Source organism: Sarcophilus harrisii, chromosome 2 (genome assembly GCF_902635505.1).
Source record: "Sarcophilus harrisii chromosome 2, mSarHar1.11, whole genome shotgun sequence".
In the NCBI taxonomy this organism is placed as follows: domain Eukaryota; kingdom Metazoa; phylum Chordata; class Mammalia; order Dasyuromorphia; family Dasyuridae; genus Sarcophilus; species Sarcophilus harrisii.
Genome location: NC_045427.1, coordinates 283,733,795 through 283,757,567, shown reverse-complemented (window position 1 = coordinate 283,757,567; position 23,773 = coordinate 283,733,795). Strand labels below are relative to the sequence as shown.

The window sequence follows — 23,773 nt, the reverse complement described above, 5'->3', positions numbered from 1 at the left end:
TGGATATACCATCATCCCAGAGGTCAGGAAGACCCAAATTCAAACCTGACCTCGAGGCTTATCAGCTATGTGACCCTGAGTACGTCATTTAAGTCTGCCTCAGTTTCCTCCTCTGTAAAATGAGCTGGAGGAGGAAATGGCAAACCACTCCAGCACCTTTGCCCAAAAAAAACCAAATAAGATCATGAAGAGTTGGGCACGACTGAAAAGAACTGAGCAAGTACTCCTACATTCAGAGGGTTTATTGTGGAACTCAAACAAAACATGTAAGGCTCTTTGCAAATGTTAACATGCTACATAGATGCTATTATTATTCTTACTATTAATATTATGTCACTCACCTTATTTAAGTCTTATTTTCCTTACCAGTCCATACAGTGGAGATAGTGACTAGATTTACTTTAGCATCCAATTCTCTGAAAGAATATTGCCGTGGGTTCTATTTCTGACTCTCAGGCACTAATTTCAAGACAAGTCACTTCATCTATAAAATCCCACCTCACAAAGCAGTTATCTTATCTTGGGGGAAGGGAAAAAGGATAAGATAGGTGGAATTACTTCTCAAAATAGTGACTAGATAAGTATTATTTAGATATGATCCTTCCTGGAGCAAAACACATAACAATTTTCCTGGTGTGGCCTAGCTTTAGCAGACCTAAAACTATAATAAAGTGGCAGTGATTAAAACCATTTGGTACTGGCTAAGAGAGAGAGTAGTGGATCAGACACAATGCACAATAAGTCAGTCACTATAGTAATTTAGTATTTGATAAACCCCAAAACTCCAGCTTCTGGAATGAGAACTCACTATTTAGCAAAAATTGTTGGAAAAATTGTAAAATTGTACGGCAGAAACTAGGCATTGACAAACATGTAATATCCTATACCAAGAAAAGGTCAAAATAGGTTCAGTTTTAGGCATAAAGGGTGATACTATAAGCAAATTAGGAGAGCAAGGGTAGTTTACCTGTCAGATAGTATAAGAAGGGAGGGATTTATGGTTAAAGAACTAGAGAACATTATGAAATGCAAAATGGATAATCTTGATTACATTAAATTAAAAGTTTTTGCACAAACTTTCCTTTTCTCTTTCTTATGTGTCTGTTCAACTGTTCCCTTATTGTGACATGCAGATTATGCATCTAAATTCATAGCATAACTTCTAACAGAGAACTCACATCCAACACACAGGCTAACAAAAAAAAAAAAAAATTACATTGCTTTGAGATCTAATGAGGAGTAAATGGCGAACCAAAAAATAATGTTTCAGAGTTTTTAAATACTTCAGTAAATTAAACATTTATTTAGATGAATCAGATCATTTGGCTCCATTTCCCCAAAGTGGTGGAATACAATGCTAGTCTGTGGAATGGGCAGTGAAAAATAATGTTGGAAGATCCCATAGTTGATAGTCATTAAACATAATTTAACATTTAAACACATTAAACAGCGTGCTAGGCACTCTGAATCCATCAAAGGATATTTTTCCCCCACTACCTGAGATGGATAAATACAACGCTAATCTGTGGAATGGGCAGTGAAAAATATTGGAAAATCTTATCAATTATAGCTGATAGTCAATAAACATTTATTAAGCACCCTACTATGTATTAGGCACTATGCATCCACAAAAGGATGTTTTCTCTCATTACTACAACATTTTAACATAGAAATCAAAGCACTGGTGTCCAGAAAACAGAGTACAGCAGTTAATATATTCATGGATCAAAGTCCTGTTCACTATGATTAACAATCATTAAATTCCTGTGCCATGAATTTGCAAGAGATGATTGAACCTGAGCTCCCCATGTGAAATTCAAACACATTTCCTTTTACTTAAGAAGCCTAATGTTTTAATGAAAGTAGAACATTGTTTTCAAACAAGTGTTGAAAGCTTGGCACTATACTTGTAAACAGTAAAGTTTTGTTATTTTTAAGCAATGACAAACAGTAGCACCAACAGATCCCTAAAATCCCTTTAGAAATGGAACCTGAGAGAGGAAAACTGTGAATTTTAGAATTAGTGTAGAATTGTCCTTTGATGTTATCTCAAGTCTTCCTCTTTTCCTTCAGAAGAATGCAGAATTGTTAGCAGTGCCTATCAGAAGAGCTGGTGTTTTCACTTAGTTGTTCATTCCTACTTTGTTCTCCAGTCTCCCTCTTCCTATGCCCTCCCTCCCTCCCCCAACCTAGTTTTCTTCTTGGGTGTATAAAAAGTGGGACAGGAAGAAAACTTGATAATTACCTATGATTTCATAGAATATAGAGTTAAACATACAAAGAAAAAAAAATTTGTAAAAAGAAACAAAAACAAAAATTATCCTGTGAGATTCTAGTGTATAACCCTTTCTTTTCACAAATGAGGAAATGGGCCCAGAAGTGAAATGATTTGCCTAAGCATAGAAAGGGGCAAAATTTGAACTCAGTGTCTCTGACTCCACATTTTAGTATTCTTCCAACTATTGGAGGCTGTGAACCTAAATCAGTGTTTTCCTAATGGCTGCCTATAATTTACAGGCAACGCGAGTCCCATATAAATTACGAGCTTTAGTGGTGTAATTTTGTCTGTCCAATGTTGTTCCCCTCCCCCTTTTCTAACTAACATTTTATATAGCACCTACTATGTGTCTGGCACTATATTAAACAGTTTACAGATATTTTTTCATTTGTACAATCCTGGGAAGTAGGTGCTATTATAATTTCCATTTTATAGTTAAGGAAACTGAGGCAGGCAGAGATTATGTGACTTATCCTAGCTATAAAGTGTCTGAGGCTGGATTTGAACTCAAATCTTCTTGATTTTGGGCCCAGTGATATCCAACTGTACTACCTAGTTGCCTCTTCACTATTTTTCATTGGTTTGCTTCAGTTTCCTAAGCCAGAAAAAGTAAGGGGGTTAAGGGGATAGTCCCAAAGAACCAAATGAAGAATATGTCTGATTTTATCTTTTCTCAGTATTTAGACAGAAGACTGCCTGAGAATGATGGTTGCTGTATTTCAGAGGCACAGGGACATTAGACTAAAAGTCTGGAAGAACTGGATTCAAATTCTGACTCAGACACTAGCTGTATGACCTTGGGCAAACATCACTTTACATCTTTTTAGTTTCCTCATGTAAAATGAGAGCAATGGATATGATGATCTCTAAGGGTCACCACAGGATTAACAGTCCTATGCTAATGAGCAGGACTTAGAAACAAATCAAATTAGTTCTCAGTTGATGAGGCTGTAGAAGTGGGGGGTTCTTGATGCAATTGCCCCTGGAAATCTGGGTGTCAGTGTGAGCAAGCGCTTCATTGTACTTTCTAGCTGATTTTCAAATCAAAACATGTTCATTGTCAAAGAGGCAAGAAAGTCTAGCTTAGCAGACTCCACCACAAGCCCAATTTCTTCTGTTAATACAGACTATGGTGTGTACATAGGATGCTCAGTGATTCCTCCTGATTGAGCTGGCCATTCAATGATCACTAACTAGTCAGTGGGAAAAGCTCAGGCTTTGGCATTAGGCAACTTTGCTGGGTTTACATTCTACTCTGCCCTATTTACATTGCACAAGTCATTTTACTCTTCTGGGCCTCAATTTTCTCATCTACAAAATGAGAGATTTGGTCCAAGTGCAGGGATTCTATATCTTTTTGTGCAGTCTGTTGGAGCCTACAGAACTAATCTCAGAATAAGAGTAAGCTAAATTTCAGTGACAGGTTGGTAAAAATAAAGACGCAATAGTTTTCTCATTCAATTCTCAACCCCCCTGAAATCTAACTACAGGTCCCAGGACAAGATCTTCCAGATCTCAGACTATATGATTTCCGGTACGTTGCCAGTCCTCCGATGGGGACTCTACTGATCAAAACATTGTATGTGGAAGCAATTTTCCCTGTCTCTTATTGTGAAGGATTACCTTTGGTGAACAGCTGTAGTCCACATAATATTAATAGAAAAAATGAGATTTTCAACATCTGCTTACTCACCCACCCTGCTCCATTTTACAGATGCAAATACTGAGCTCCAGAGAGCCAATGACTTATTAAAAACTGGGCATTGAGTGAGTGGCAGAGCCAGGATTCCTAACCGGGTCTCCTGATTGCTGGTCAAGTGTTCTTTTCTCATACCACTTACCCAATCGGAGGTGGAAAACATTTGGTCCATAGCCAAAACAAACACTATTAAATTATCAGAAGTCAGTCAATGACAGGTGATCTAGATGAGGTAAAAAAAAACAGCCTTTCTGCTGGTTAATTGGTATCACATACCAACACAGAACCTGGCCATGTTGTAAGTGATGAGCCCCCAAAGGCTGTACATTTTCTTCTAGCTAAGGAAACATCTAAATCATTAAAAAAAAAACCCAAAAAAAAAAAAAACCCAGAATGCTCTATAAGAATGTAGTCCTGTCGTTTCACACTCTACACCATAGGGCCTAAAATTAACCCACTTTATCAGCTGCATAAAGTATGTTGTAGTGTGATGTTTTATAAAGTAGATAAACTGACGGGCAGGCAGCCTCGGAAAATACATGGTGGTTCAGTGCGGTGTCCATTTCATCCACATATTCAACTTGAAGAGGGATGTTCAGCGCCTGAGACAGAGCAGTGATTTGAACATGGTCACACTCCGTGGCCATGGGTTCCACTTCCTGTGAGGACCAACAAGAGAGCAATGTTCAGAAATATAGGAATATTAGGAGGTGGTTCAAGGGTTTGATTCCCCAGTAAACTAAGCAGCTTTGCTTTTTATGGACAGACTACCCCACCCTACTGCTAACAGATGGCCACCCAGTCATAGGAGAGAATTCATGTCGGGTGAGATAGAAGAATGGATACCGAAACCTAGTCCAGAAAATAATTATGATAATAGTGGAGAGTGTTAGGAACACCTGTGCTCAAAACTGGCCTTAGCCACTTGCTAGCTTTGGGACTCTGGGCAAGCCATTTAATCTCTATTTATCCTAGTTTCCTCATCTGTATTATGTGAATTATGTTAGCACCTACTTCCCAGAATTATGGTGAGGATTACATAATTATAAAGTGCTTAGCACAGTGCCTGGCATATAGTAAGTACTATATAAATGTTTTTTATTCAGTTTTTTTAGTCAGTCCAACTCTTTGTGACCTCACTTGCCATTTTCTTTGCGAGCAGTTTGCCATTTCTTTCTCTAGCTTATTTTACAGATGAGGAAACTGAGGAAAACAGTTTAAGTGATTTGACCAGAGTCACACATCTAGTGTCTGAAGCCAGATTTGAACTCAATGAAGATGAATCTTTCTGATTCTGAGCTATCTTTAAAATGGGCTTTTGACTGTTCAAATTTTAATAAACATGTATTATTTTCTGATGGCATGCCAAGCTCTGTACACTATTGCTGTATCAGGTGACAGATAATTAAGAAAGTTTCTGCCTTCTCCTCTCTGGGCATCATCATCTGAGAAAATAAGATATTAAAACTGGAAGGGGCCTCCATATCATCGGGGGCCCTGAAGCAAAGCATCTTGCTCAAGGTTACACAACTAGACAATGTCTGAATCAAGACTCAAATCCAGCTTCCCTGGCTCTCAAGATGCCTCTTTCTTCCTTGAGAAGTACTGAGGGTCCAGAGGCAAAGTGCCTCTGGATACAAGTAGTGACCACAGCTACATCTAAGACTTCCCTAGTACTACTAGAGGGGAAACTTACTTGAGCACAGAAGTCTTTGACATCCATCTCCTCATCAATAAAATGCCTGAAGAAATCTGCCCGGTTCTTGATGAATGCAGAAGTAAGAAGCCTAAGGAATTGGACAATTCTATCCGAAAAACTCTGGTCATTGAAAACCTTCAGCAAGTTGGAAACAGAACCATCCTTCTCCACCATTTCAACCAAGCTGTAAAACTAAGGCCAAAGCAATTAAGAATATAGACAATACACAAGAACTCATTATTCCTGAGTTTAGACTTTTCTTTTTCCGGCCTTCGAGTTGATGAACTATAATAATCTCCAAGTTGATGTTAATTATTATACATCATTATATTAAATTATTATTTTATGTATTATATATTGATTATATAATATATAACATTATATATTATTTATATTAACCAGAGTAATCTCTAAGATGCTGTTTTCCCAGAACAAAATAACTGAGTTAGAAATATTTTGTTACTATTTCAGGTCAGTTCAAAAGCACACACTCTAGAATGACCCCCACCCCCAAACTGTAAGTAAGTCCTGGATTTTGGAGAAATATGAATCTAGACATATGATTGTTTATTAATTGTGAACTACTCAGCTTCCCAGAATGTTGAAATGGGAAGGAAACTGAATATAGAAATGTTAGAATTGGAAGGGATCCTAGAACCACAGCAGTTACATATTATTTTATTGTTATATATATTACATATGAGGAAACTGAGGCTCTGAGAGATTGAGATGGTTTGGTATGATGAAAAGAGTATTAGATTTGGAGTCAAAAGACCTGGATTCAAATCCTCCTTCTGACATATAAGCTGTGTGACCACGGATAAGTCACTCAGACTTTGAGTCTGTTTTCTCTTCTGTCAAATGAAGAATATATTACCTCTCTTCACATACTTATTTTAATGATTAAATAAAATTCTATGTGGAAAAATCCTATCTGTAAACCTCAAAAGCCACTTGCTATAATTGTTTCCTAGAGCTTTCTGTTGTTTAGTTGTTTTTAGTTGTGTCTGACTCTTTGAGGGTCCATTTGGGGTTTTCTTGGCAAAGATACTGGAGTGGTTTGCCATTTTCCTTTTCCAGCTCATTTTACAGATAAGGAAACGGAGGCAAATAAGGTTACATGACTTGTCTAGGGTAACACAGCTAGTGTTGGAGGCCACATGTGAACTCAGAGGAGTTTTTCTTACTCTAGGTCCAATTCTCTATCCACTTCCCAGATCACAGAACGAGTAGTGTGTGGTATAGTCAAAGACAATCTATGATTCCTAATTTTCAGTCTAGGATTTTTTCTACTATAAAATGATGACTCATTCCCCCCACCCAGAAGTCACAATTAGTTTAGAAAATGAGGTTATTGTGTTTTTGTAAGCCCACTTCCTTAAGCTTAAAAAGTTAAAACTTGAATGAACATTTCTTTCCTACTCTTTCCTCTCTCTCTGTCTATTGATTTCATGTCCATCTTTTAAAGTCCAACTTACATGTTGCTAGTTTCATGAAGCCTTCTCTGATTTCCTTCCCCTGAGAGTCCCTTAACAGTAACATCCTTTCTTCATTCAGATCCCAAATAACACCTCTGCTTGGAGGTAATGCACTGTCTTTGTGTCAGAAAATGGGTGTGTGGGAGTGGGGGAGTTGAAATAATCAAAGAACCTAGGCTGTTTAGGGAACTTAGAGATCACATTTTACAGATGAGTAAATGGAAGTTCACAGAAAGAAATGTAAGTTCCATGAAGGCAGGAATTATTATCTAAATTGTGTTCCTAAGGCAGTCTACCACAAATTAAAACGTGGGGGAAAAGACTAGGTACATTCCAAATTTTAAAAAAGGCTTAAAAAAAATTTTTTTTTAAGACTGGATCTATTATTTCCTTGGGGTAGGATGTTCCCAGTGACAAGTTTTCTCTATCAATGCAGATTAATATCTTCTCTGCAATGTATAGTACTGTATTGTTGTACTAATTGTATGAGTTGTCTGTGACACTGAGAGATTAAATGAATGGCTATGTGCATGTGTCAGAAATGGGACTTGAACCTAGGACATACATACTTGGAGTTCAGCTCTCTATCTACTAAGCCAACTTGCTTGGTTTTTTATTGTTGTTGAGTTGTTTTTCAGTCACGTCCAATTCTTTGTGACCCCTTTTGGAGTTTTCTTGACAAAGATATTGGATTGGTTTGCCCAGTCCTTCTCCAGCTCATTTTACAAATGAGGAAACTGAGGCAAATAAGGTTAAGTAACTTGCCCAGGATCACACAGTTATTAACTATCCAGGCTCTGCACTCTACCCACTGCACCACCTAGCTGCCCCTAGATGTCTTCGACCTCAAACAACAACAAAAAATAGATTATCCATGCTTTGGATTATCTCCTTCATTGCTACACTTACACAGGCAGATCTATACTCTATATATCTTTGGGCAACTGGACAATAAACACACACACACTTCAATTTCTTTTTGTTTAAAGTAGAGAAAGAGCTAGTCATATGAAAATATGCTCCAAATCATTATTGATCAGAGAAATGCAAATTAAGACAACTCTGAGACACCACTACACACCTGTCAGACTGGCTAAGATGACAGGAAAAGATAATGAATATTGGAGGGGATGTGGGAAAACTGGGACACTGATACATTGTTGGTGGAATTGTGAACAAATCCAGCCATTTTGGAGAGCAATCTGGAACTATGCTCAAAAAGTTATCAAACTGTGCATACCCTTTGATCCAGCAGTGTTACTACTGGGTTTATATTCCAAAGAGATACTAAAGAAGGGAAAGGGACCTGTATGTGCCAAAATGTTTGTGGCAGCCCTGTTTGTAGTGGCCAGAAACTGGAAACTGAGTGGATGCCCATCAATTGGAGAATGGTTGAATAAATTGTGGTATATGAATATTATGGAATATTATTGTTCTGTAAGAAATGACCAGCAGGATGATTTCAGAAAGGCCCGAAGAGACTTACATGAACTGATGCTGAGTGAAATGAGCAGAACCAGGAGACCATTGTACATGGCAACAAGACTATACAATGATTGATTCTAATATATGTAGCTCTCTTCAACAATGAGATGATTCAAACCAGTTCCAATTGTTTAGTGATGAAGAGGGCTATCTACACCTGGAGAAACATCTATGGGAACTGAGTGTGGAACACAACATACCATTTCCACTCTTTGTGTTTTTGTTTGCTTGTATTTTTGTTTTCCTCCTTAGGTTTTTTCTTTCTTTTTAGATCTGATTTTTCTTGTGCAGCAAGATAACTGTATAAATATGTATACATATATTGTATTTTATATACTTTAACATACTTAACATGTATTGGTCTACCTGCCAGCTAGGGGGTGGGGGAAAGGAGAGGAAAAGTTGGAACAGAAGATTTTGCAAGGGTCAGTGTTGAAAAATCACCCATGCATATGTTTTGTAAATAAAAAATTAAAAAAAATAAAGTAGAGAAAGAGAAATGCTTTCAGCCCTCTATTTTCATATTTATCCCTGCATTGTCATGATTTTATCCATCCCAAAGTGTGTTATAGTAGAGATAGCCTGCTGTCATAGAATAAGTCCTGGAGATTCAACCAGATGACCTGGGTTTGAGGACCAGCTCTGTCACTTATCTCTGTACCCAGAGAAGTCAATTTCAATCCAATCAATGAACCTTAGTTTTCGCATATACAAAATGGGAATAATATTGCGGATCATCTCGTAGTAGTAAAATGTAAGCTATTTTTGTGATTTTTTTGGCGGCAAAGAATTGGAAATTGAGGAGATGCCCATCACCTGGGGAATGACTAAACAAGCTATGGTATATGATTGTAATGGGATGTTATTGTGTTATAAGAACTGACTAGCAGGATGATTTCAGGAAAACCTGGAAAGAATTATGTGAATTGATACATAGTAAAGTGAATAGAACCAGGAGAATACTGTATACAGTAACAGAAATATTGTTTGATGAAGAACTGTGAATAACTTAACTCTGCCCAGTAATACAATGATGCAAGACAACTCAGAAGGACTTATGATAAAAAAAAATGCTATCCACCTCTAGAGAAAGAAGTGATCTGAGTCTGAATGGAGATTGCAGCATTCTTTCTTTCTTTTTTTTGGTCTATGTTTTCTTTCACAACATGATTATTATGGAATTTTTTTGCATGACTACACATATATAATTTATATTGAATTGTTGTATTCTCAATGAGGGGATGTAGGGAAGGAGAGAATTTGGAACTCTATAAGTTTTAAAAACACAAATTTAAAAAAAACCCAAGTTTTTAACTGGGGAAAAATGCTAAATATATTTAGTAAAAAAAATAAGTTTAAAAAAAAAAATAAACAATAGCCCAGAAGCACAAGGTTATCAGCTGCCTGCAAGGAGCCTCAAAAGAGCCTCATACTCTTTTTAGAGATACTGTTCCCTTTCTAAGCCTTATTTCCATTTTGTAGGAAACCAAAGCTCTGAGAATTCAATTGATTTGACCTTGATCACACAGTTATTGCCTTCATGTTTTCTCAGTAGTACTGACCTGCTCTCCTGTTTGTATTTTTTCCTGGCTATTTTGGCTGTCAGTTCACAGACTACTTACTGCATTAAAGAAGTTTCTGAATTTGTGTTCTTCAAAGCCAGCAGCTAAAAGGTCTTTTGGGGTCTGTAGTACACGTTCCTTAAACCTGAAAGGGATTGAACCTTAAGATTAGAGGTCAGTGAATAAAGTATCAAGTGCACCATCTACATGCAGTTTCTTCAGCATTTTGAGCTCTATTATCTATGGATGTGCTGGAGCCAAAATTGTTAATTTTTTCGTGAAATTTTGTTAATTTTTAATGAAAACAATTTTACTACTCAGTTACAAAGTTACAAATCAAGGCTAGATTTATTGTTTTGTTGATTATCTAGATTTAAGAAAGTGTTAATAATGTAAATGAAATTTAAAGACTGTATCTATACTTCTTTTCTTTTAGACATCTTGGTTGTCAAACATTTATCAGCACACTACTGTGTTGTTCTATAAACATTGTTTGAGTTTGGCAGAAGTGAAGCAGGAGATTCAGGGAAGGAAGTTATTACCAGATTAGAGGCCAGGTAGGATGATGATGATGATTAAAAAAAAATTGATAATGGCATTTATATAGAACTTCATAATTTGCAATTATCTCATTTGGGGCTTATAATGTCCTCACTGTTATTCTACCTCATATTTCTATAAAGGGAAGCCAGGCCAGGGGCTACTCTCATTAAAGGCAGCCCATATACCCAATTATAGAAACAGCACCTAAAGGGAATAATAAAGGAATTCATCTAGATCATTTAAGCTTTCCAATATATTCTCCTTACATATTTATGAGGTAGGTAATACAAAATATTATCATTTTACAGATAAGGGTACTGAAATGCAGAGTGTTGCCCATGATCCCCAAATTAGTTAGTTTTCAGACTTATGTTTTTCTAATCTTTCCTTATCCCCTGTCCCAATCCCACAGTCTTTCCTCCTCTCCAGAATAATAAAATGGATGCTGGAGCAAGTCTATGGAGCATATGGCACCTCCCTTCTAAAAACACCCTAAATACCTCCTGGGGTCTCTAAAAGAAAGTCACTTCTGGTTAGGATTTTCTATCAGCTCTTTCCTTTCAAAGCGTACCCTTTGGGAAAACCTGAGACTTCATTGTACTCTCCTGAGGTTTAAATAGGCTAATGTGCAAAGCAGGCTCTTCAGGTTTGGTGTATAATCACTTTGAAAAGGTTGTTTTGGATGTTTTGTGTTCTTTTCCTTTTCAGAAATCTAGTTCCAGTACTGCCAAATATGGTGAAGGATTATGCCACCTAATGGTACATTTAAAAAATACACTACAAAGTTTTAGGCCCTAATCTATGAACTATTTTTTTCCTTTCCTGGAGAAATTTGTCTTAAGTCCTGTCCTGCTTAACATTTTTATTCATGACTTGGATTAAGGTGGTGTATACCAAATCTGAAGAAAAGACAATTTCATAAGTGGAAACTAATACAACGGACCACAAATATGTTGTTGTGTCCACTTGTGTCCAATTCTTCTGTGACCTAATGGGTCCCTTCTGTCCCCCTATCCTCCTCTCTCTGTTGAAGTCTGTCAAAGTTCATGTTTACTGTTTCTATACTATCTATCCATTTCTTCTGCCAGCCCCTTTTCTTTAACTCTTTCCTTTAATTTTTCACAACACCAGGGTCTTTTCCAATGAGCCCACAAATATAGAATCCAAAAACATCTCAAGAATTGAGAGCTGAAGGCTGAAGCTAGTAAGATGAAACTGAATAGAAATAATTGTAAAGTACTGCACTTAGGGTCAAAAAATCAACCCCATGACTACAGGATAGGAGAAATGTATATATTTTTAAAGAACTAAAAATTCTCAGTGCCATGTTTTAGAAAGGACATTAAAACACCATAATGTGTTCAGAGGAAGATATTAAAATACTGTGGTGTATTCAGAGAGGCACAAACAGGACAGGAATGGGACTCAAAACCATCCTCTCTGTTGAAGTAATCGAGAATACTTGGTATGGAGAAGGAAAAACTGGTAGAGCAGAGCATGGCAATTTGTACTTTGTATTTCAGTAATCTGAAAGACTGTCAAGTAATGAAGATTAGCTTTTCTCAGCATGAATAATACCGATGGATGAAAATTATATGGAGGAATATTTCTTCTTTTAAAAAGAAGAAATTACCTCACACCTCTCAGATTGGCTAAAATGATAGGAAAAGATAATGATAAATGTTGGGAGGGAGTGTGGGACACTAATGCATTGTTGTCACAAAAAAATTGTAAAATGCTCCAACCATTCTGGACAGCAATCTAGAACTATGCCCAAAGAGTTATAAAACTGTGCATACCTTTTGACCCAGCAGTGCTATTATTTTGGGTCTGTATCTCAAGGAAATCATAAAGGAGGGAAAAGAACCTACATGTGCAAAAATATTTGTAGCAGCTCTTTTTTTGTGGTAGCAAACAATTGGAAAATGAGTAAGGTGCCCATCAGTTGGGGAATGGCTGAACAAGTTGTGGTATATGAAAGTAATGGAATATTATTGTTCTTTAAAAAATGATGAACAAGCTGATTTTAGAAAGGCCTGGAAAGATTTATATGAACTGAATGAATGCTTAGTGAAACAAGCAGAATCAGTAATACATTGTACACAATAACAGCAAGAATGTGCAATGATTAACTAGGAAAAACTTGTTTTTCTAAGTCGTTCAGTAATTCAAAGCAATCCCAATAGACTTTGGACAGAAAATACCATCTGTATCCAGAAAAAGAACTAAGGAGACTGAATGTAATGTTCACTTCTTTTTTTCTGTGCTTTCTTTTAATCTCTCCCATGATTTTTCCCTTTTTCTCTGATTTTTCTCTCCCAACATAAAGCAATATGTGTTAAAAATTTATTTAAAAAAAATAAAAAGAAAAAATTACAAGGAAGCAAAATTCAATTCATTAAAAGGAAGCACTTCTTAGTGATAATGATTTCCTTGGGATTATGATTTCCTTAGTGATGAGGAAACTAGATGGCACAATAGATAGAGCATGGAGTTGGGACGACCTGAGTTCAAATGCAGTATCAGACGCTTGATACCTAGGAGCTGTGTAACCTTGGTCAAATAACTTAACCTCAATTGCCTCATCCAAAAAAAGAAAGAAAGAAAGAATGAAAGAATGAAAGCAAGAAAAAGAATTAATAATGAAGACTAGATGATCACTTCTCAGGGACATTATAGAGAAGAATCATATTTTGGATGGGACTAATTAACAATATTCAAGGCCCAGCTCAAATGATACTTTTTCCATAGAATGTAAAATTGATCAGTTAGATTACATGAAATGTAAAAAGCTTTTGCACAAAGAAAACTAAGGTAGCCAAAATCAGAAAAAAGAAAACTAGGGGGGTGGTAATTTACAGCAAATTTCTTTGATAAAGACCTCATTTCATAGCTATTTGAGTAACTGAGTTCCCATCCAACACTGTACTACTATGAGTCTATGTATGGCAGAGAATAAGATCCAGGTCAATAAGATGGTGAAACAGGAAAATTCTCCCTTTCACTTCCTCACCCCTCTCATAGCACTGCCTTCCCTCAAAGATGTCCAGAAGGCTCTTAGTCTTTTTTGGGGGGGAGGGGTGTGTGTGTGAAGTGACTTGCCCAGGGTCACACAGCTAGGAAATGTTAAGTATCTGAGGCCAGATTTTGACTCGGCTCCTCCTGACTTCAGGGCTGGTGCTCTATCCACTGCACCATCTAGTTGCCCCAGCCTCTTAGTCTTTTCAGTCTCCCCCTCCTAGCAAAATTACTTTGGTATGGAGAGAGGCTAGGAAACCTGCATGTACAGAAAACAATTTTGGAGGCAGTGTCAGACGACTTTGCTTCAAGTAAATGTGATGTCATTAAACTAATCTTTTGACCTTGGGCAATGGACTTAACTTTCCTGCTCTATTACCTCACATGAAAAAAATAAGAGGGTAGGACTAGATGACCGTGAAATGTTCTATCTACGATTCTATGAATATCATTTGGAAAGAAGAGGTAGATTTTCAAATGAACTGAGTCACTTATGATAACCCCACAGGTGGATGAGGAAGGATGTGATATAGTGGAATGACTGCTAACTCTAGATTCAAAGGACTTGAGTTCAAATCCCATCCCTGATGTCTGTACATTGTGCAATCTTGCTCAAGTCATTAACCCCCCTAGAACTCAATTTCTTCATATCTAAAATGAAGAGACCAGATTAGATTGTTTTTTAGATTTCTTCCAGCTCTACATCTATGAACTGTATGTAGTGTTTTGAAGCAAAGGTTTGCCCAAGTAGTCTTCAGATCACATAGTAATTTGGGCATCTCCTCCCATTATATTTAAGATCAGGTCTGATCAGATCCAGCTAAGATAAATAAAGCTAATAATACTTCTAGGTTTGAAAAACATTTTATAAATTTTGTTTTTAATAAACTTTACTTTTAATTGTTTTAATAATAATTTAATGAGAATTAATTTAATAATAAAATTTTGATAATTTTATAAATATCATTCACTTTATCCTCACAACAAAGCTGGATTGTAAGTGATATTATTATTATTTACATAGCAAGTAAATGATTGAGGTTGGATCTGAATGTGGATCTTCCTACCTCCAGGCCTGGCATTCTATCCATTATAGCAATAAAGGGAGATGGAATCTCTATAATCATTCAATAAATGGCCAACCTATTTCTGCTTGAATACTTCCATTTTTTGGGGGGGTTTGTTTTGGTTTGAAGTCTCTGGTTAACTGTCCTAAAACAATTTTTTTTTTTGCTAGTTTTGATCTGGCCAGTGAATCAGTTGGGACACCTAGGAAAGGTATTTTATTCAGCCTCCCTGTCTCCAAGAAACATCGTACCTAAACCATGCCAAGGAGCAGATATTACCTTTTTCATGGTCCCCAGGAAAGGTGACTCCAAAGACATATGAAATCATAGGGTGTAAAGAGAACAAAAAGGAAGCCTAGAACATAGAATGTAAGAACTGGAAGGTAGACAGGATACAATATGGAAAAGAATAGAGAATGTTAGCCATGGAAGATTCATTAGAAATTAGCTTAGAGATGCAGAAACTAAGGCCCAGGTAGTGACTTGGTTAAAGAAATGTAGGTAAGTCAGTGGCTGAGTTTGGATGAGAACCTGTATTCTCAGCCTTCTGTTTCCTTCCTTAATCTCTCTTGCTTTCAAAAGATACCTTCAAGATTCTAATCAGGGGTGTGTACTAGTAAATGTTTAATAATCAGCTCTTTGGGGAAGAAAATGTATGTTGAATACACTTTTAACTTTACTTCCTTTATCATGAATTCTTTTCTTCATCACATTTTAAAGTCTAGTTATTGATATTGTTCAGTCATTTCAGTTGTGTTTCCCTCTTTGTGACCTTGTTTGGGGGTTTTCTTGGCATACCAACAAAACTCCAAAAAACAAAACAAAATCAAAAAACCAAAACAAAATCAACAAAACAAAACAAAACCAACAAGCCTTGATTATAGCTTTTGTTGATTTCTGAGGTGTAAATGCTCACAGTGGAAATGTAATAATTAGCTCTCACAAATAGTGAGCTGGATCTAGCACACTCCTAACATTAACCACTACTTTCTAAATATGGCACAACCAAACAAAAACTACTGAAGCCTTTGAGACAGCTGAGTTTAGAGCGCAGGTCTCTTTATTGCATTTACCATTTTAACCTAGCCCAAACCAATCTAATCCAATGTAACATGAATGTACCTAATGTGTGTAAATGTTTGTATTAGGAGAGACACAGACAAAACAAAAAAACAATTCCTGCCCTCAAAAAGTTTATACTCTATGTAGAGGATACAGTGTGTAAACAGGGAAGACTCCACCATGGAAATTTACCTGAGAATTTCCCTGCTGTTTCCAATTAGTGATTCTAAATAGGAATAACCTAAGGCTCGATAAAAGCAATTCCCATCTCCTTTTGTTTTTCGTAGAGCAGAAAATCTTTTGCTGAGTTCCTGGGGAAAGAAAGACATAGATTTAGATAAGAAAGTAATAATTATAATAATAATAGCTGGTATCTATATAGCATTTTGATGTTGGCAGATTGTTTTATGTACATTATCCCATTTGATTTTTGCAACACCTTATGAGTTAAGTATGGCTGGGTATTTTTGTCCCTTTTTTATAGATGAAGCAGCAGAAATTTAAAAAGATTAAATAACTGATTGAAAGTCATACAATAAAGCACCTAAGTTGCTCCAGAAACTAAGTCTTGTACTCTTTGCACTAGACCAAACTATATTAAATCTTTGTCTTGTTAATTCCCTCATCTGAAAATTCTCAGTTAGGCAGGGTACCACACTTATCTCTTGTGTACAACATGTTCTCTCACCTGTTTACCTATGCTTATTCTTCAAGAACTTATTTATTCCTTCATTTGTTCAACAAATAGTAATTATTGAATGCTTCAGAGTTCAAGATTCTATTTTGCAAACACTGAGGAAACAGAAAAAATAACATAAATAAGGCCTTAGTCTCAAGAAACTTATGATCTAGTAACAGAAATAAGATGTGGCACACACATAGGACAGCAAGAGATGAGCACACAAGGAAGGTTTAAACAGAGAGAATGCTTCCAGCTTGAAGGGGACAAAGGGAAGCAAATGTGGAAGACTTCAAGAAAGAAGAGTTTGATGTGACTAGTGATAGCTTTGTTTTCTTCTTCTGAAAACTGCCTGTCCATATCCTTTGGCCATTTAACAAGTGGGGAATGGCTTTTATTTTTATAAATTTGACTCAGTTACCCAAATAGCAAAGAAATGAGGTCTTTCCTTTATCAGATAAATTTGCTGTTAACCTCCCCCCCATCCCCCAGTTTTCTGTTTTCTAATTTTGGTTACTTTAGTTTTCTTTTGCAAAAGTTGTTTACATTTCATGTAATTAAAATGAATCAATTGACATCCTATGAAAGAAGTAATACTTAAGCTATGCCTTGACTATTGCTAGGACACCAGCAAGTGAAGATGAAGTTGGGATAGGGCATTTTGGGGATAGGGAACAGAATGAGAAAAGACATTTGTGAGGAAGATAGTGGGATGAATTCAAGGGATAGAAAGTACTCCCCCCATTTAGCTAAAAAAGTTCTTGCAGAAGAGGAATATGGGTAAGTTAAAGTACTCTAAATTACTTCAAACTTTTGGCAAAAAGGTGGTGAACTAGAGATATGGAATGGAACATATATTTTTATGTGAGACCAATGTGCTAATTTGTTTTGCTTAACTTATATGGGAGAGTTCTCTTGGTGGGCTGTCAGCTGTAAGTTGACAGTGTTTTTTTAAAAAAATATCAGTATCAAATATTAGTAAGACATTTTTTAAAAAAGGAAAGAAAAGTCACTTAGAGTTGTATGGTAAATGTCCATGAATTCCAGGAAGATGTTGGTTTTTTTTCTGGTTGGAGAAGAAAGATCATCAAAACTGAGCATTAGGAAGAAGCAGCTAGATTACATCTATCACTAATTAAACAAATATTAAATGCCTAGGCAGCTGGGTGGCCTTGTAGATATAGTCCAGGCCCTAAAGGCAGAAAGACTCACTTATCTGGATATTTAATAGCTATATGACTCCCAGAAAGTCACTTAACCTGTTTGCCTCAGTTTTCTCATTTGTAAAATGAGCTGGGGAAGGAAATGGCAAATCCACTCCTTTCTTTTTACTAAGAAAACTCCAGTTAGAGTCATGAAAAATTGAACATGACTAAAACAACTGAACAACGATATACTAAGGCAAGTGAAAAAAGGCAATCAAAATAGTAAATGTCCACGAGGCTAGAAAAGTTCTTGCAGAAGAGGAATATGGGTAAGTTAAAATACTCTAAATTACTTCAAACTTTTAGCAAAAAGGTGGTGAACTAGAGATATGGAATGGAACATATATTTTTATGTGAGACCAATGTGCTAATTTGTTTTGCTTAACTTATATAGGAGAGTTCTCTCTGTGGGCTGTCAGTTGTAAGTTGACAGTGTTTTTTTTTTTTAAATCAGTATTTATAAGATTTATAAGAGATATATAGTAAGTGGAGGGATTTATAAGAGATATATAGTGGGTGAAAGATGAAATGACTAAGGAAAAAAATTCGATTTTCTGAGCATATTGATTTAAAAAATAAAGTGTGGCAATTGCACTCCAAATCAGAACCAGGTCTCCTCAGCTTAGTTCTGGACCCCAAATGTGGGAGGAGACAGACTTTTATACATTAAAAATAATTTGTCAAATAAGACTAATTAATTAAAAGGAAACAATACAACATTAGGTGTTATGATTTATGATTGAGTGAAAGATTACCTACTTTCCAAGTTGGGAGGGGGAAAAATGAACAGATACAATTCTCTGAAATCAGAAAAGGAGGTGTCCTACTTCCATCAACCCAAGTGTTTGTAACTAAAGGACCATGGAGACAATAACTGATTAATCAGTGTGGGACCAGTTTTCAGATAACACCTGTGGGTTGCTTGTTATGTACAATTGTGAAAAAACTCCTTACACTGTTCTTTGTATCTGATTAGATTTCTGGTCAGCATAACCTAGGTCCTTATCTAAGAGTCACTAAGCAGCAATAGAGACAGTCCAGTTTTCTAGCCACACAGGGCTAGGTGCAAACAATACAATAAAGTTTTCTCTCAACCCTCCACAATGGGATAAGGTTTTCTCATGGGACAGAAATTGGACTAGATCCAGAGTTGAACAGAAAGGAAACTGAGCTGGCTCCAGAGCTGAGTCACAAGATGGACTGGGTTTGGGGCATTCAATTCTAACAATTAACTCCCTTGCTGTCCTACTTCCCTCAATTCCTTCAGGTAATCAATTAGATATGGCAGCTAGATGGCGCCATGGATACAGGACACAAAACATCTGAGTTCAAGATCCGGCCTGGATTTGTGACCTTGGGCAAATTTCTTTAACTCTGTCTCAGTTTCCTAATCTGTAAAATGGGGATAATAATAGCATCTATGTTCCAGGTTTGTTCTGAGGATAAATGAGACCATATTTGTAAATTTTAAAGAGTTCTATAAATGCTAGCTATCATCTTCATTATCATTATAATCTTCCTCTTCATCATTAGATAAGAAGGGAGGAATCAAAGAGAGCATATACCAAACTTTTATTCAAATGTGGAGAGAACAAGGTTATGTGGTGCAACTAAGAGAAATAAGGAGGTTGGATGAAAGCGTTACATGGGAAAGATAAAAAAGCTTAAAAATAGAAATTGACTCAATTTTGATCGATCTCTCTTCTGAATTCTAGACCTACCTCCCCAACTGGATTTATTTCACAAGAACTTCAAACTCAGTCTGTCTAAAATCTATCTAAAAAAATATGACATTTAAAAACCACCACCTTGGGTTTCACAGAAGTGTTAATGATATAATTTTTCATTGGGCAGGAGCAGAAAGAAAACTAATTCTTTTATGAGGAACTTATTCTTACCTCTGGATATTATCTGCAACTTATTCTGGGGACTCTTTTTTCCCCTCATCCTATCCTAAACCACAAGCACTGTAGTCTTTACAATCTTGAAAAAAGTATGAGTGTGAATAAGAATGAGAGTGAGAGTAAGTCCTACATTTGATGGGCAAGTCATTTAATTCTGTTAGTATCTCAGGAGACTCTCTGGGCCATAAATTGGGGATGGTTTGCTACATGGAAGAAAACCTATATTTTGTATCATATATACATATGCAAATGATAATGTATATACATATATGTTCACAATACATATATAGAAAGAGATAAAGGAAGAGAGAGAACATGTATATGTGTGTGTATGTATGAGACGGGGGAGGGAGAGAAATTGTTTGTGTAATGGGGGAGAATATGTATATGAGCAAGAGAGTTTGTGTGAGAGTGCATGTATGTATGGAAGAGAGAAACTCTGTGTGTGTGTGTGTGTGTTTGTGTGTGTATGTGTAAGAGTGACAGAGAGACAGAGACAGAGTAGACAGAAAAAGTGTGTGTGTGTACGCTATGTATGAGAGAGACAGAAGTAAACAGTGAATTGAGGGACATCCTTGGTATCAAGAAGACCTGGTTCAAATTCTCTTTCTGATAAATGCTAACTGTGAGACTACAGGCAAATCAGTTTTCATCCTGGGAGTTCCTAGTATGATGAAATCACAAATCCTGATCAAAACAGAAAAAATAGAAATATTCCTCTCCTTATTTGCTTTAAATACCCTTGGCCTTACCTGAATTTTCCTCTGGTAAATCCTATTTTCTGGATGGTCACAAAGAATCGATAAGATGTCACATTTCTCAGATATTAAATTAAATGATGATTCACTCTGAAAGATAAAGACAGAGAGGTAAATGGAACAATTCCAAAAAGAACCGACTACATTCTATCACATCCCACTGGGAAGTCAAATGCACTTGATTTTTCCTTACGACTGTCAATAGAGAATATCCTTCTTTTAAAAGAAAAACTCATTTTGAAAGTCCTCAGCTAGAAAAATTACTCTCAAATCATTTTACTGAAGCCTCCAATATAAGGAACTTTCTCACTGAGAGACAGTGTGATATGGTGGGGAAAGGGATAGATTTAGAATCATAACAACCTGGATTTGAATTTGTGCTCTGCAACTTATTAACTGTGTACTTTTGGGAAAGTTATTCCATTTTCTGGACTTTAAATGATCTCATCTGTGAAATGAAGGTTGGGGCTAGGCTTGAAAGCTCTCTTCCAGCTCAAATCTATAAACGTCTATACAGTGGTCAAGAAAGCAGCCCCTTCTGGCAATATAAGGTTTTGCTACCTAGCTCTATTAGACAAGGGCTTACTTAAATTTTTCCACTCACAACCTCTTTTTGCCTGAGAAATTTTTATATGTCCCTGAGTATATAGGCATAAAAAACAGGTACAAAGAAAGAATTGCTGATAATATATCATAATAGTGTGACCCCTATGTTCAGTTACACGATCCCATGGGGGGTATGACCCATAGTTTTAAGAAGCTTTGTTAACTAGACCAGAAATATCAAAGCTGCCGTATACAGTGACATGAGGCCAGCAAAACTCCCAAGTGTATCCCAAACCAGATTAAATTGTAATTGGAAAATGTTTAACAAAGTATATAAAAATATTATGCAACACTGATAATATTAATTTGTGGTTTTCTCAGTTACTATGCATTTCACCACAATGTTTCTATTTGAGTTTGACCCTACTGTATTAAGCCTGGTCGATACCAACACAAGTAGAAAAATGAAAGAAATAGGAATCATGGAATTTGAATTAGAAGAAACCTTGACAGCATACAACTCAACTCATACCAAATAGGAATCCCTACTATAACATTGCTTATTTTATAAATTTAGAATTCCTAATGGATGTGGCTCTCTTCAACAATTCCAATTGTTCAGTGATGAAGAGAGCCATCTACACCCAAAGAGAGAACCATGGGAACTGAGTGTGGACCACAACATAGCATTCTCACTCTTTTTGTTGATGTTTTCTTGCATTTTGTTTTCTTTCCCAGTTTTTTTCCTTCTTGATCCGATTTTTCTAGTGCTGCAAGATAACTGTATAAATATGTATACATATATTGGATTTAATATATATTTATATATACAAATATATTATACATATATTTTAACATGTTTAACATGAGTTAGACTACCTGCCATCTAGGGGAAGGGGTGGGGAAAGGAGGGGATAATTTGGAACAGAAGGCTTTGCAAAGAAAAATGTTGAAAAATTACCCATGCATATGTTTTGTAAATAAAAAGCTTTAATAAAAAAAGAAAAATTGCCCATGTATATATTTTGTAAATAAAAAGCTTTAATTAAAAAATGAAAAATAAATAAAAATGAAAAAACTAAAAAAAAAAATTTAGAATTCGAATAGATCTCAGGGGTCTAGTACATTCCTCTCATGTTACAGAGTAAAAACCTGAAGTCAAAGATCTTAATTTAAGATTACATAGGTAGTAAATACAGGAAACAGAATGTGAATCTATGAAGGAAGTTGGTACTCAGTAGTTACCAAAGGCAAACCCAGTCAATGGGTCAGAGATTAAAACTCTACTGACTTGAAGAGATTAGGCCAGTAGATGTTAAAGGATGTATTATACATGGAGGATAAAGATAGTGATATTCTCTGGTTATTTCTAACAGCCTTAGAAAAGCTGGGTTACTAGCACAAGGAGAGTTAAAGTAAACTCCATGCTCAGTCAGTAGTTCGAAGAAATAGAAGCTAGAACTGTGCCCTGATGGCACTTAGAGTCAAAATGAGAAAGGTCATGGGCAAATAGGGAGGGGATAAAATTCCTAAAAGAGATGGGTTTGGATGCCCCATTCCTTAGCCACACACAGATACACCCCAATCCCTTCATGTCCTATAACCGACCTATTTAGAGGAGACAAAGGCAATAGGAGCGGTACTCTGCCCTAATGGTGACATGCTTTAGCTATGAGCCTCTTAATGATGCTCCACTATATAGATGAGACTATACAGACACTATATAGACTAAGTGGTAAAATTTGAGCAAGAGACTGGGACAACCACAATAGCTATCCGGGCAAATGAGCTTGCTGGTACAAGTAGGAATTCTGAGTATGCTAAAGGTAGCAACATCTTCCATAACACCCTCTGGGTATGTTTCCTGAAACACAGGGTTGATAAGGAAGTAATTGCTGGTCAATCTACAGAGATGCTTGGGAAAGTATTCAGCACTGGTATAGAAAGAGCCCTTTGGCCCCACCCAAACCTAAAGTTTCCTTTAAAGCTTTACTCCATCTCTACTCATGTTGTTGGACTCTAGCAGCTCCGTTACTATTAGGAAACCTCCAATAGGCCCATAAGGGCATCTTGAGTTTCCTTTGGGAAGGTTGGAGTTCAGACTACCAAGGGAAACCAATAGCATGGGTTTTGGGGAATCATAATCTACAGGGGTGCTTCTATGCCAGTTATTAAGGATAGGGGCCAAGTGGAGAGACTTTTGGATTTACTAGAGCCATCCTGTGTTATTAATTCCAAATAATTCTGGGTCCTAATGGGGATGTGGAAATTAATTTTTTCCTTGTGAGGGAAGCAAAGGAGGCCAAAGTACTTCCTTGTGATACTCCCAAGTGGCCAGTGAAGAAGGCAAATGGCACCTGGTAGATTGTAGTGGACTACAAGGATGACATTGAGAAAAAGTTTTTACATCAATTGCTGAAGTTATTCCTAACCTTATAAATATGGTGGATCAAGACCCCACAGCAGTGGTATGGATTGTTGAAGTAGCTAACTAATGCTTTCCCCCCCATTCTTATGTCTGAAACTAGGCAAAAGCAATTCTCCCATAACTAGGAAGAAGTCCAATATACCTTCAGGATCCTTAGAGCTACCTGAACTCTTCCTAACATTGCTACGGTGGGCAGAAAGGGATCCTACTCATCAAGGACACTGATGCCCACTACTACATTTATGATATGTTGACTAGGCCAGATAAGGTCATGGTGGCAGAAGCCATAGATCTGATAGTGGTCCATGTAAGGGACAACAGATGGGAGATAAACTCTAAGTAAATCCAGGTATGAGGAATAT

General features: G+C 36.5%; 1 protein-coding gene across 3 annotated transcripts in view; it reads right to left on the bottom strand.

The window, feature by feature from the left end:
- Window positions 1-1,272: 1,272 nt before the first annotated feature.
- OTUB2 (OTU deubiquitinase, ubiquitin aldehyde binding 2) overlaps window positions 1,273-23,773 on the bottom strand; it is a 37,157-nt gene continuing 14,656 nt past the window's right edge. For all 3 annotated transcript variants that reach the window (XM_031952335.1, XM_012547377.3, XM_031952336.1), the window contains 5 exons: window positions 20,432-20,527; window positions 16,084-16,202; window positions 10,262-10,346; window positions 5,674-5,868; window positions 1,273-4,636 (listed from right to left, as the gene is read on the bottom strand). In XM_031952335.1, coding sequence (XP_031808195.1) covers window positions 4,427-4,636; window positions 5,674-5,868; window positions 10,262-10,346; window positions 16,084-16,202; window positions 20,432-20,527 — 705 coding nt within the window. In that variant the 3' untranslated portion in view covers window positions 1,273-4,426. The remainder of the gene's footprint in view (window positions 4,637-5,673; window positions 5,869-10,261; window positions 10,347-16,083; window positions 16,203-20,431; window positions 20,528-23,773) is intronic.